This window comes from Schistocerca piceifrons, chromosome 2 (genome assembly GCF_021461385.2).
Source record: "Schistocerca piceifrons isolate TAMUIC-IGC-003096 chromosome 2, iqSchPice1.1, whole genome shotgun sequence".
Taxonomy (NCBI): domain Eukaryota; kingdom Metazoa; phylum Arthropoda; class Insecta; order Orthoptera; family Acrididae; genus Schistocerca; species Schistocerca piceifrons.
The window spans coordinates 878323388-878336233 of NC_060139.1; the positions used below are offsets into that span (position 1 = coordinate 878323388).

Sequence of the window (12846 nt, forward strand, 5' to 3'; positions counted from 1 at the left end):
GGAAGGAAAACATAGGTACAAAGAAGGTAGCAGCGAAGAAACAATGGGTAACAGAAGAAATACTTCAGTTGATTGATGAAAGGAAGAAGTACAAACAGGAACACAGAAATACAAGGAATGAAATAAATAGGAAGTGCAGGGAAACTAAGACGAAATGACTGCAGGAAAAATGTGAAGACATCGAAAAAGATATGATTGTCGGAAGGACAGACTCATCATACAGGAAAGTCAAAACAACCTTTGGTGACATTGAAAGCAACGGTGGTAACATTAAGAGTGCAACGGGAATTCCACTGTTAAATGCAGAGGAGAGAGCAAATAGGTGGAAAGAGTACATTGAAAGCCTCTATGAGGGTGAAGATTTGTCTGATGTGATAGAAGAAGAAACAGGAGTCGATTTAGAAGCGATAGGGGATCCAGTATTACAATCGTAATGTAAAAGAGCTTGGGAGGACTTACGGTCAAATAACGCAGAAGGGATTGATAACATTCCATCAGAATTTCTAAAATCATTGGGGGAAGCGGCAACAAAACGACTATTCACGTTGGTGTGTAGAATATATGAGACTGGCGACATACCATCTGACTTTCGGAAAAGCATCATCCACACAATTCCGAAGACGGCAAGAGCTGACAAGTGCGAGAATTATCGCACAATCAGCTTAAAAGCTCATGCATCGAAGCTGCTTACAAGAATAATATACAGAAGAATGGAAAAGAAAATTGAGAATGCTCTAGGTGACGATCAGTTTGGCTTTAGGAAAAGTAAAGGGACGAGAGAGGCAATTCTGACGTTACGACTAATAATGGAAGCAAGGCTGAAGAAAAATCAAGACCCTTTCATAGGATTTGTCGACCTGGAAAAAGCGTTCGACAATATAAAATGGTGCAAGCTGTTGAGTTTCTGAAAAAAGTAGGGGTAAGCTATAGGGAGAGACAATATGTACAACAACTAAGAGGGAATAAGAAGAGTGGACGATCAAGAACGAAGTGCTTGTATTTAGAAGGGTGTAAGACAAGGCTGTAGCCTTTCGCCCCTACTCTTCAATCTGTACATCGAGGAAGCAATGACGGAAATAAAAGAAAGGTTCAGGAGTGGAATTAAAATACAAGGTGAAAGGATATCAATAATACGATTCGCTGATGACATTGCTATCCTGAGTGAAAGTGAAGAAGAATTAAATGATCTGTTGAACGGAATGAACAGTCTAATGAGTACACAGTATGGTTTGAGAGTAAATCAGAGGAAGACGAAGGTAACGAGAAGTAGTAGAAATGAGAACAGCGAGAAACTTAATATCCGGATTGATGGTCACGAAGTCAATGAAGTGAAGGAATTCTGCTTTCTGGGCAGTAAAACAACCAATGACGGACGGAGGAAGGAGGACATTAAAAGCAGACTCGCTATGGCAAAAAAGGCATTTCTGGCCAAGAGAAGTCTACTAATATCAAATACCGGCCTTAATCTGAGGAAGAAATTTCTGAGGATGTACGTCTGGAGTACAGCATTGTATGGTAGTGAAACATGGACTGTGGAAAAACCGGAGCAGAAGAGAATCGAAGCATTTGAGATGTGGTGCTATAGACGAATGTTGAAAATTAGGTGGACTGATAAGGTAAGGAATGAGGAGGTTCTACGCACAATTGGAGAGGAAAGGAATATGTGGAAAACACTGAGAAGGAGAAGGGACAGGATGATAGGACATCTGCTAAGACATGAGGGAATGACTTCCATGGTACTAGAGGGAGCTGTAGAGGGCAAAAACTGTAGAGGAAGAGAGAGATTGGAATACGTCAAGCAAATAATTGAGGACGTAGTTTGCAAGTGCTACTCTGAGATGAAGAGGTTAGCACAGGAAAGGAATTCGTGGCGGGTCGCATCAAACCAGTCAGTAGACTGACGACAAAAAAAAAAAAAAAAAAAGCGACGATTTTCGTTCCCACTTGGTGACGTAGTGTAACAAGACAAGAGCCTGTGTTTATGCGGAGCGTCGTGTGTGGAGCTACGCACAGGGGTCAGTGTCTTAGCCATGGCGCAGCAACACTTCTGACATCTGGTGCAGCAAAGAGTGAAAGAAGATTTTGTGAGCGATTACTCATACATCTAACTATAGTCTGTCTGTAAACTCAAGAGCGAACAGTACTTTTGGTGGGGGAAGGGGCCTCTTCCGGAAGAAGCCTGCCACCGGCCTACAGGGGCACCAAAAATCAGTTGCCCGTTACCAGTCTAGCATTGTAGATTGACGTGCAGTGAGATACGTCGTTTCTGTTCGTGTGATCTTAGTTGACAATGTCAGCTCGTTAACTCTGTATATTCACTGATCTACTTCGGTTTCCTGAAGATATGGGTAATCGCCCTGCATTGCAAGCAAATGAGCAGAATACGAAGAAGAGGAGGTATTTGGGAAGCAACTAGCCTTCGATCGTTTCTAATGTTATTACAGCGCGTGTTAAGGAGGCGACACAAAAAGATCTGTTGGCTAATATTACCAGTCCCAATCAAAGGGTTACAATTTATCCAAACGTCGGAGTCGTCGCAATAGGACGCACAATGAAGGAACGCGAAAAAAACCGCATGGTTTACTGGAATCGCCACGAAGGAAAACTAATAATTTTGGGAGGAAACCCATCGTTATAGACAGTTTCACAATCACGTAAAATCTTTGATGCTATCGAAGAGCAGCATTTGAATGTATTCTGTCACTAAATCTCTATCTCGGTTACTACTCACTTAATTCTAAGACATATTGCTAAAAACATATGCGCAATAGCTATTCTAAACACTGCTGAAATTTCCTTCGAAACATGTACACCGATTCTGGACTAGTAGTAAAAAGCTTTACATACGAGGTGCGTTCACACATTATTTTTTTTATTTTTTGGTGATAACTTTATTTCTTAATCTACAGCAATGTTATCGTCTTCAAAATATTCCCTATTATATACTCTACAATTAGGGCAGTGCTTTTTCCAATCCCGGAACACTTTAGGAACTATTTCCTCGCGATATCTCATCCATGTTTATAAAACTGCTGTCCTTTAAGGCCTGCTTTGAATTGTTTATACCTCTTGTATGCACTTTGTTTACTCATAACAGTCTCACTAAAAGCAATATTTAAGATTTATAAAAGATTTATACATTTTATACCATTCTTATAACGAAATGTAATACAGATTCTCTAATCTATGTTTATTCAAAACAAATAATCGTTAATGCTACCAAAACACTTATAACCTTTTGGACAGCTGACAACAGAGTAAATACCCAATATGCATAACATCGTACACATACTTTTATGACTTATTTACGAAGACAGTGATAAAAAAGTAATGCCAATAGGACTAATACAACACGCAAAATTATAAAGTTCTGGTTACTTTTTAAACAATCTTCGTGTTGCAAGAATTGTTAAGTTTCAATGCAACCTTTCAAAGAAAACTTCTACCGTTTAGTAGAAACACGATGTAAGAACAGGCCTTAAATTCTTCAGACTGATTGCATTATATGGGGTTCGTTTTGCGAATAGCAATAGAGCAAAATACATTCATATGAACAGGCATTCTGTTCTATATTTTTACGCGTAGTAGAATCCTGACTTCCATTCTTATCTTAATATTATTTATTGTATAACGTTGTGCTTCGGAACAAGCTATTGTCTTTTGTATTCGTTATGGTCTTCACGCATTTGTCTAAAAATAAACACAGCCGGGACTTATCTGTATACGGCGTCGCCACAGATTTAAAGCGCGCACCGCGGCAGGGCCGGTACTACGTTGTGAAACTGCCTGTAGAAGTGCCTTCTAAAGTAGCTGGGTAGGCAGAGCTCTTCAGTTTACCGACAGACTATACATGGTCAGAATGATATACGGGAGAACGCAAAAAAAAAACAAAAAAAAACAACAACAGAAGATCTGTCATAATACGATCACCTTAGTCTGTGGAAAGTTAAAGACAGCAGAAATGTTGTTACACGTTATGACCAACAAGGGAAGCAAGAATAAAGAAACATCAAAACATATATTCATAGGATTCGTTGATCTAAAAAACGTGTTGGACTATGGAAAGTGATAGAAGATGTTTGAAATCTTTACAAATATAGTTATACCCGACGTTAAAAGACAGGCAATACACAACAATTTTAAGTAAAAGGAGCGAACAATGAGAACTGAAGACGAGGAGGAAAGTGCTTTGGTTAAAATGGGTATGTGACGGATATGGACCTTTTCTCTCCTCTGCTGTTCCACCAGTAGCAAAGGCGGGAACAAAAGAATGGCCCAGAGACGGAATGAAATTATGGGTAAAATGATATCAGTGATACAGTCCACTGAGGAAATTGCAGCTCCATATGAAAACTACAGGAGCTGTTGGATTGAATGGAATGAACTGTCTGTATAGTACTGTATATGGATCGAGAGCGACCAAAGAAAAAATGGAAGCGTTAAGGAGAAGCAGAAATTAGGAGACTGAGAAACGTTGAATCAAAGTTGGAGATGACGTACTGAAAGAGGAGGTAAAGTAACGTGTAATGGACGACACAAGGAGGTCCTTAATACGGGCAAAGAGACCATTTCTAACTAACAAAATTCTATTAGTATCAGACATAGGTCTTAACGAGGAAAAGAATTTTCTGAGAATATCCATCTGGAAGACAGCATTGTGATGGCACTGAATGCCATACAAGTCTATTAGTATCAGACATAGGTCATAACGAGGAAAACAATTTTCTGAGAATGTCCATCTGGAGGACAGCATGGTAATAGCACTGAATGCTTGATTGTGGCATTTCTTCGCAGAATAGGCAAGGAAAGCAATACAAGGAAAACATTAGCTAGAACTTGAGTTAAGATACAAGGGGGTAGATAATATGATACTAGAAGGACAATTAGAGAGCAAACGTTTAGTTGAAGGCAGATGTTAGATTATACGCAAAAAATAATTGAAGATACTAAGTGCAAGTATTATTCTGAGACTGAGAGGTGGTATATTTTGTATGACATATTCTCAATTATTTTGTATCTTCTGATGTAGGCCATGGTTTTAGAATCGACGTAAGTATTCGAAACTATTCAGCACTATAGATTACTTGCAAATGTAAGAGAAAACTAAATAAATAAAGAAAATTGAGTTGCTGGTCTTTTAAGCCAATGAATTGTTGGACCTCCACAAGAGAGAAAGTCGTGGCGGGTCGCATAAGATCAGCCACAGGACCCCAATTATTATTTAATCGTGCTAAACGCAGAGCTCTCCCCAGTGTATCCAACAGATCTATTGGGCGGGTTGGCGCAGTGGCTACAATAAGATACTGAACTCGCTTACCAGAGGAGCAACCAGCAAATCTCCGTCCGACTGATCATATTGAGGCTTTCCGTGGTTTTCCCAGATCTCTTCAGATGAACATTCGGGATGCTTCCTCGGTAGCATCACGGTCTAATTCTATCCTCATTTCTGACGTCTCAGAGATGCTGCTCTGTTTTTAATGGACTCGTCGTCATCTGGAGGTTAGGCCTAGTCCACCAGTCTTTCGCACGTTTGACATAAACACGTCGTATGTCTTTTTTTCTATGAAATTTCTGGCTTACGTCAAAGTTTTTTACGCATTTCACATTCACAATTCGCCTCAGTGAAAGCTATTGATGTGTCTGAGGTAATTACTTACAGATCTACACGACTGTTGCACGAAGAGTTAAAAAAAGTGACAAACGGGAACGGAGCGACAGTTTCTTGTACACAGAAGATGTACAAGGTTATATATAGAGACAGGTATGAGATATACATACTTTTTGATAATATTGCCCCAGAAATAAAGTAAAATAGTCCCTAATCCCCGGCACTCGACAAGGTTTTTGAAAGGCTCTCCTTGGTTACCACTCGAAAGTAGGAACTCCAAGTCCCCTCACAAATATTCCCAACTGCGATTCCCTCTGGGTCTCTGGCTGCAAAGAACCGCCATTCTTTAACAGGATTTCAAAGTCTGCTCTGCTCCTTGCAGTAAAAAATGAGAAGTGAAAAAGTGCTTGATTTAGGTACGGGTACATTTCATATATTGAGCAAATCCTCGGCCTTGCTCTATGTGTGCGTCAACAAGTGCACTTTCACGTACACTTAAGTTTCCAGTTTTTTCCACTCGAACGTAATGCCCGGCAGAATTAAAATTAGTTCCCATCTCCTGTTCGAACAAAGGTTTTCGAGAGATTAGCTATGGCTGCAAGTCAAATGCTATAGCAGGAAATACCCTCCCAAATATTGCACACTGGGAATATCTCGATCCCACCAATAGCAATCCGTCTCACGGCTACAAGTGTTCCACCGGTACCATCCGACCGCCTTGTCATCCTCACTGAGGATGCGAATAGGAGGGGCGTGTGGTCAGCACACCGCTCTCCCGGTCGTTACGATGGTTTTCTTTGTCGGGAGCCGCTAGTATTCGCTCGAGTATCTTCTCAATTGGCATCACGAGGCAGAGTGCACCCCGGAAAATGGCAACAGCGAATGGCGGCCCGGATGGTCACCCATCCAAGTGCCGGCCACGCCCGATAACGGTAAACTTCGGTGATCTGACGGGAACCGCCGTATCCACTTCGGCAAAGCCGTTGCCTCCTCGATCCCACCAAGAACTTATCTGACATTTGCCTGAAAAGAGGTTACTCAACAAAGGTTCATTCTCGAATATCCTGCTGTGGCCAAAGAATGATAATTAAGTACAAAAATGCTCAAAAAAATGTTCGTGGCCTACGGCAGACAGACTGAAAGCGTTGAATATGCCATAAATAGACTCCCTTAGATTCATAATCGGATAGTCAAACACACACGGAAATTCTTATTTTTTTTTTAGACATATTGGTCCAAAAGTTCAGCTCCGATTTTGCCTTACCGGCTAATATTTTCGGCTTTGATGTACAGCAAATTCTGGAATTCAATCTCGCCCTCCAAAACACACGCACACACACACACACACACACACAGACACACATACACACAATGTAACATAGCTACAGCATTTAAATTATAATTGATATTCAATTTTTACACAGTTGGAAACATTATATTTACACTTAATATATCTAACATGTCATCAAGATTACATAAATGTGCAGAAAGTATAAAGTTACGTAAAGCTGACAGAAATGGGTCTGTTACCACTGAAGGCATTTGCATTTACATTTATGTTCATTTACGCACTACACAATCTAAGATCAGCATTAAGATTTGAGACTTTGAAATGGTATTTTTTCCTGTATGTTCTTTGAACTTAGTATTTTCTAGACACCATATTGGCTCCCTTCAGTGTTCACAAATCGCGATCATGTATTTCATCTAACACAACAGGGGAAAAGATTCTGTTAGCACTGGATGTATTTTTATTTTACTTTAACATTTATGTTTTGTACACCTTTCAGTCAAAGACAATCACAGAACTTTGAGCAACGTTCAGAAACACTGCTCGTTTTTCTCTGTTGCACAGTGACACAGGGTACTCCAGAGTCGTAAAACTACACATAAAAGTCATATCAGGCCACATAAATTCATCTGGTGATGGAGGTTTCAACACGTTGTGGGAATAAATAATGACTGGTAACAACCACCTAATCTGTGCTTTCGCCGTCCTGACAGATCACTGAAAACCAACACGAGAAATAACTGCCAAATTTTAGCTACGTATGTTCACTCACTTCTCAGCTGAGAGCCTCAGATAGAACATTAGATTTTTAGAAACCCCCATCCAGTTCTGATTCAGAAACACCATCTGTTAAAGAAGTAAAGGAAATAATCAACTCTTTGAAGAACAACAAGTCTCTCGGCGAAGACGGAATCATAGCAGAAATATGGAAAATAATATTAATAATGACCGGTATCAGTAAAACTGTTGTTAAATTCGATAAGAGCAACTATTTCACTTCAGAAATGTGATATGAATTACCACTTTCCAGTAGTGGTCACCCTCAATAAGTGCAGTTTCGTATTGGAGGCCTTCACTTCTGCTCATCTGTACATTGCGAAGAAACCGAAGTCCACGGACAGATCCAACACTAATACAACGCTCTTGGTGGCCATCTTCCTAAAAATTTGAGTCATCACGGCTTATTATCCATCTGTATCGAGTAACTAACTGTTTCTGTGGTGACGCAACCGCTGTTTGTGGTTGACAACAATAGGCGGAGTCCTCGCTTCTCTGCGAAAGCGATGCTCACTCACTCACACGCTAAGACGTCTCCCACAGATTCAGGTACGAGAGATGAAGTGCGCAACAATGGGCGAGGGTGATGGCTACAGCTTTGTTCGAATTGCAAGCGGCAAATACTGAGAGACTATGTAAGGAGCACCGATCCGGAATTCTCTTGCAGTTCGTCTGTGCATGACAAGCATGATTTTAGTAACTTTACATCATGGTCAGACAGAGATTCCGAAATTGCAGTGCAGCGTCGCTCATTCATCCATCGCCCGCCAAAGTTTACATTTTTGCCTTTTCCATACATCTTTTTTCTTGAAGTGTTCCGCAAAGGGCATGATCAAATAGCGGCCTTCCACTTTACTATTTGAATACTGCAATAAATCGTCTCAAAACCGGTGTCTGCTCACATCTTTCAAATTGCGTGTGTTTCTTGAAATGGACATGCATAATTGTTGCCAATGAACGAAACCTAGAGTTCGTGCGAAAGCTTTCATGTATGGTCGCTTAAAGTGTTAATTGTACTGGTCAGTAGAATGAATATGAATAAAAAGTAGTTGCTGCAAGCTCTCCCTCAGAACTGACCGTTTTAAAAATATAAATTTGCCTGTGATTCGACGTTCTTAAGTTTAAAGAATAAACACGGCAATAACAATTTTCATTTCGCACGGAAGGTAAATACACTCTAGCGTTAATTTAAACGTGAAAAATTTTGATACAAATGGCAGTATAATAAATGCAGCTCTTAGGAACATTCTCATTGGCTCCTTGTACGAATAATCAGCGCTAACAGAAGAAGAAATGATTTTTATTTTATGTTTTGCTTTGTAACATCTTCCTATTGGCAGAAGAAGCTGATGCGCAGTTTGTTTCTTCCATAATTTGCAACCAAGCGCAGGTGTTGAAGTTTCAGCAATTCACAGCTAACTGCAGGATACAAAAGAGTCAGCCCCGACAAGCATTAGAGACTCTGTTCGCACACAAATGGTATCTCCAGGGTGCACCTGCAGTCGTTGATGGTTCCGTCCGCGTAAATATTCCCGCAGTCCTCGCCTTCCGGAGAACCGGGGAACATCCCGTTATTGGGCTCCCCCTTTGCCCACCTTACGCGGCCACTCGATTTCAGAGGTTCACCTGAAGCATAGGAAACAATCATTTCAGACACGTAAAATTTATTATTGGAATAAATGTTAAATTTGAGCAGTGAACAAAACCCCTTATTCCTAGGCTAAATACGTTTTGCAGGCTCGAAAAAATGGCACTCATTTATGATAATCCAAGTTCCCCACGTCATCTTCTGGTCCTTTTGCAGAACCAAAGTCGAAGTTTCAAATTTTTATTGAGTTCTCACAACTGAATATCAAATGTGAAGTGACCCAAACTGCTTCCTACTAAATCACTCATTTTCACTCTTCGGAAATTACACACGAAATACTGACTGATTTGTTCTGAGTTCCGTTTTTCTTTCATGTTGAAGGATTGAAATACGATTCTTTCCAGCCAGTCTAAATATGTCACTTACATAATAGTGATACTCACCCAAGACAGTGACGTATTCCCCTTCCTTGAAAATATCGTGGAAACCGATGAAAGCAGCGAAGTTATCTGACGAGTGAGCTCTCATTACTTCGCGTATAGCATTTTCTTCCGCCTCAGAGTTCACGATGGCGAGGTGCGCACCTTCCTTTGCGCATGTTCTCCGAGCATTTTCCCAGTTCATTTTCTCAGTGTGCAGCTTATAGTATCCAACATTTGGAAAGAATTTGTAGTCGGCACCAACACGGGGAGGGGGTGCTGTCCGTGATATATCAAATGACACATTAGGTTCATGATACAATAGGGAAAATAACGCTAATCATACAAAGATATGTCAACAATAGGTTAGTACAGACTGTTCTGTAAAAATCGTGTGTACTCTTATAGGTAGGCCAAAGACTGTTGCTATCGAATGACTCTGGGATGTGGCTAATTAAACTAACTGTGTATTACTTTTTGTGTATTACAAAGAGTATTTTGGCTACAATATATTGAAACTTAGTGCATATTAGGTTGGTAACACTGCCTACATGTATGCGAGATTAACTCGAACATTGGCATTGTTGTTGCGGTAGTGTCAGGCTGTAAAGGTTGTTGAACGTCCGTAGGGGTCTTGATTACCCTAATGTGCGTTCCGTTTAGTTCATTTATGCACACTGAAAATAATAGCTCGATAAATACACAGTGTTGAAACATATACTGTGTGTAACTTACAACTGTTTCCTTTCAGTATTAGCCCTATATTATTTTATTTTATTTTTCAGCGACATTGAGTTAAAGACTTATAACAGATGACGATATACAGTGTATACTGCACTTTTGGATGGGTTGGACCAGGAAAAACATTCATTTGGAGGTCTAGATTCCGATGAAAATCCTGATTCTGTCGAAATATAGGAATCATCAGGTACAGAAGAGAGTGGAGAAGACGATGATGATAGTCATGGCAGTTCCTTCATTTCAAAAATCTTTTTTCAACTACACCATCTAAGAGAGAAAGGACTAAATCCAGAAATTTAGCTACTCACCTTCCAGGACCAAGGGGTCAAGCATGTTTTATTTCTAGTCCAATTAAAGCAAGTCAGTCATTAGTGACAGAAGAAATGCCAGACATAATTGTCACTTACGAGAACGACGAAATTACTCGCAAAAGTTCTTCAACTTGAAACCCGGAAAGTTACCATAACACTACAATAGTATTGTAGAGCTAAGAGCTGCCATTGGACTCTTGTAACTCTGTGGCGAAAACAAGGCTGGTCACACAAATTTAGAAGAACTTTGAAAATGCCCTGTTTTGCGCTATAATGTCATCAAAGGCTATTTCAGTTTTTGACTAGTTGTTTAAGATTCGATGACAAAGCAACCTGCATGAAAGAAAACAAGAAGACCAATTTGCACTCATTCAGGACATCTGGACTAAATTTATTGACAACTGCAAATCCCTACACACCCCTTTCTAATACTATACAATAGACGAGCAGCTAATGGGCTTCCGTGGCAAATGCCCATTCAGAATATACATATCTTCAAAACCGGACAAATATGGAATTAAGATTTTGATGCTGAATGATTCCGAGACTTATTACATACTAAACGCTATTCCATACATTATGTGAGAAAGTTATCATAACCGATCCATGGCACTAATAGGAACCTGAAGTTGACAACTGATTTTCGTCCATTCCTCTTTGTCAGACAATGATTGAAAACTTTGGTTTGACAATGTTGGCAACTGTAAGAAAAAATAAACCTGAAATACCATTTTTACGTTCTAAAAAGACAGTAAAACACAATTTGCCTTTAATACCAAAATATTCCGTAAAAATCAAATAATCCACTATATTATATTACACTATATTACTTTACACATTCAAGTCAGGCTCATGTATTGAAAAATACATATAAAACCTTATTCTCAGCATAGTGCTGAACTGTAACACTTACCAAATTTATAAATACCGTATGGTACTAATTGTAATAACTAAATAAAGTGAAGTAAGACATTCTATTCCATTATACACATTCAAATATGAGACAACTAAACATAAAGTAATACAAAATATCATTTATTAATAATACTATGCACATTTTATAAATACCATATGAGCTACCGAATGTGTTCCTTCCTTTCTGCGGTGCTACAGCCAGCAAAATAGGCAGAGTTCTGGAAAGAAGAGGTGTAAGACCTATTTATCGACCTCTTAAGATAAAAAAGCAGATGCTACGCTCTGTTAAGGACAGTCTCGGCCTCAGGATCCCTGGGATTTAAAACATTCCTTCTTAGTGGAGTAGCAATTGAATCGGTCAGTCCGTCCACACCGTTTCCAACCACTGTGCGGAATAGTAACACTTTATTAAAAATCGAGAACTGGAGAAATGTGTAGTTGCTGAGCACAGCCTCACAAGAAAACAAAAAATACTGCTTGACGAAACAAAAATTTCTCCCAGGCTTATACATACTGGAAATCTGTGATTAAAGGAGCTGTAGAAGTAAGAATGTGTTACAGGAACTTCAACTGTTACAACGGATATGATCTTAGCGGTGCCTGGAAGCGAACTCTCGATGCAGAGAAGACACAGAGACATTTGTGCCAATATTTTCGCTACCACGGGAGCGGTGGCCCCACCAGCACACATGCTGACACCTTCTGCGACAGTATTACGTAATTACCGACCAATCAGAAGCCGCAATTTTGGAAGTCAGTTGATCCTGGCGAAGACGGTGGAGGTAATGGTCAAGAGCTGGAGGTTTCATCATGAGTTGACGCGGCAAAAAGTCAGAGAATGTTTTATGCATATACGTACACCAAAAGTTTACGTTTAATACTATAAGGTTGGTTGAATTTTTCTTGTCACCTCAAGTCAGTAGCAATGCCGTAATCGGTTTCCAGTGTAGCAGAATATGAAAGTAAAACGAATCTCAATCACTAGAGCTGTTGGTTTCCTCAGACATGTTAAAATGAAATTATGAACTCGATCCAGTTTATGAAGCATGCGAATACTAAAAAGGGACTTTGTGTTTTAATGGTTCAGTACTATTACTCAAAATGTTAAAGAATTTAGGCTAGAACGTTTAGGGACAATGTAGTCTGTCAGCAACTCAAAATACCCGATGGTTCAACAGTAGCACCCTGATACAATA

The 12846-nt window shown here is 39.7% G+C and overlaps 1 protein-coding gene across 1 annotated transcript; it reads right to left on the reverse strand.

Moving 5' to 3' along the window:
• Positions 1–8821: 8821 nt before the first annotated feature.
• Positions 8822–10757, reverse strand: LOC124775958 (hemolymph lipopolysaccharide-binding protein-like). Its single transcript, XM_047250800.1, has 3 exons — positions 10733–10757; positions 9708–9962; positions 8822–9302 (listed from the first exon to the last, which is right to left on the reverse strand). The coding sequence occupies exons 1-3, from the start codon at positions 10755–10757 to the stop codon at positions 9130–9132; spliced, it is 453 nt and encodes a 150-aa protein (XP_047106756.1). The 3' UTR covers positions 8822–9129.
• Positions 10758–12846: the final 2089 nt, after the last annotated feature.

Coding starts and splice junctions, on each gene's coding strand:
- LOC124775958 (XM_047250800.1), bottom strand. CDS start 10,757: ATGCTTGACCCCTTGGTCCTGGAAG. Junction 9,963..10,732: donor TGACCCCTTGGTCCTGGAAG/GTGAGTAGCTAA, acceptor TATCACGGACAG/CACCCCCTCCCCGTGTTGGT. Junction 9,303..9,707: donor GGAATACGTCACTGTCTTGG/GTGAGTATCACT, acceptor CCTATGCTTCAG/GTGAACCTCTGAAATCGAGT.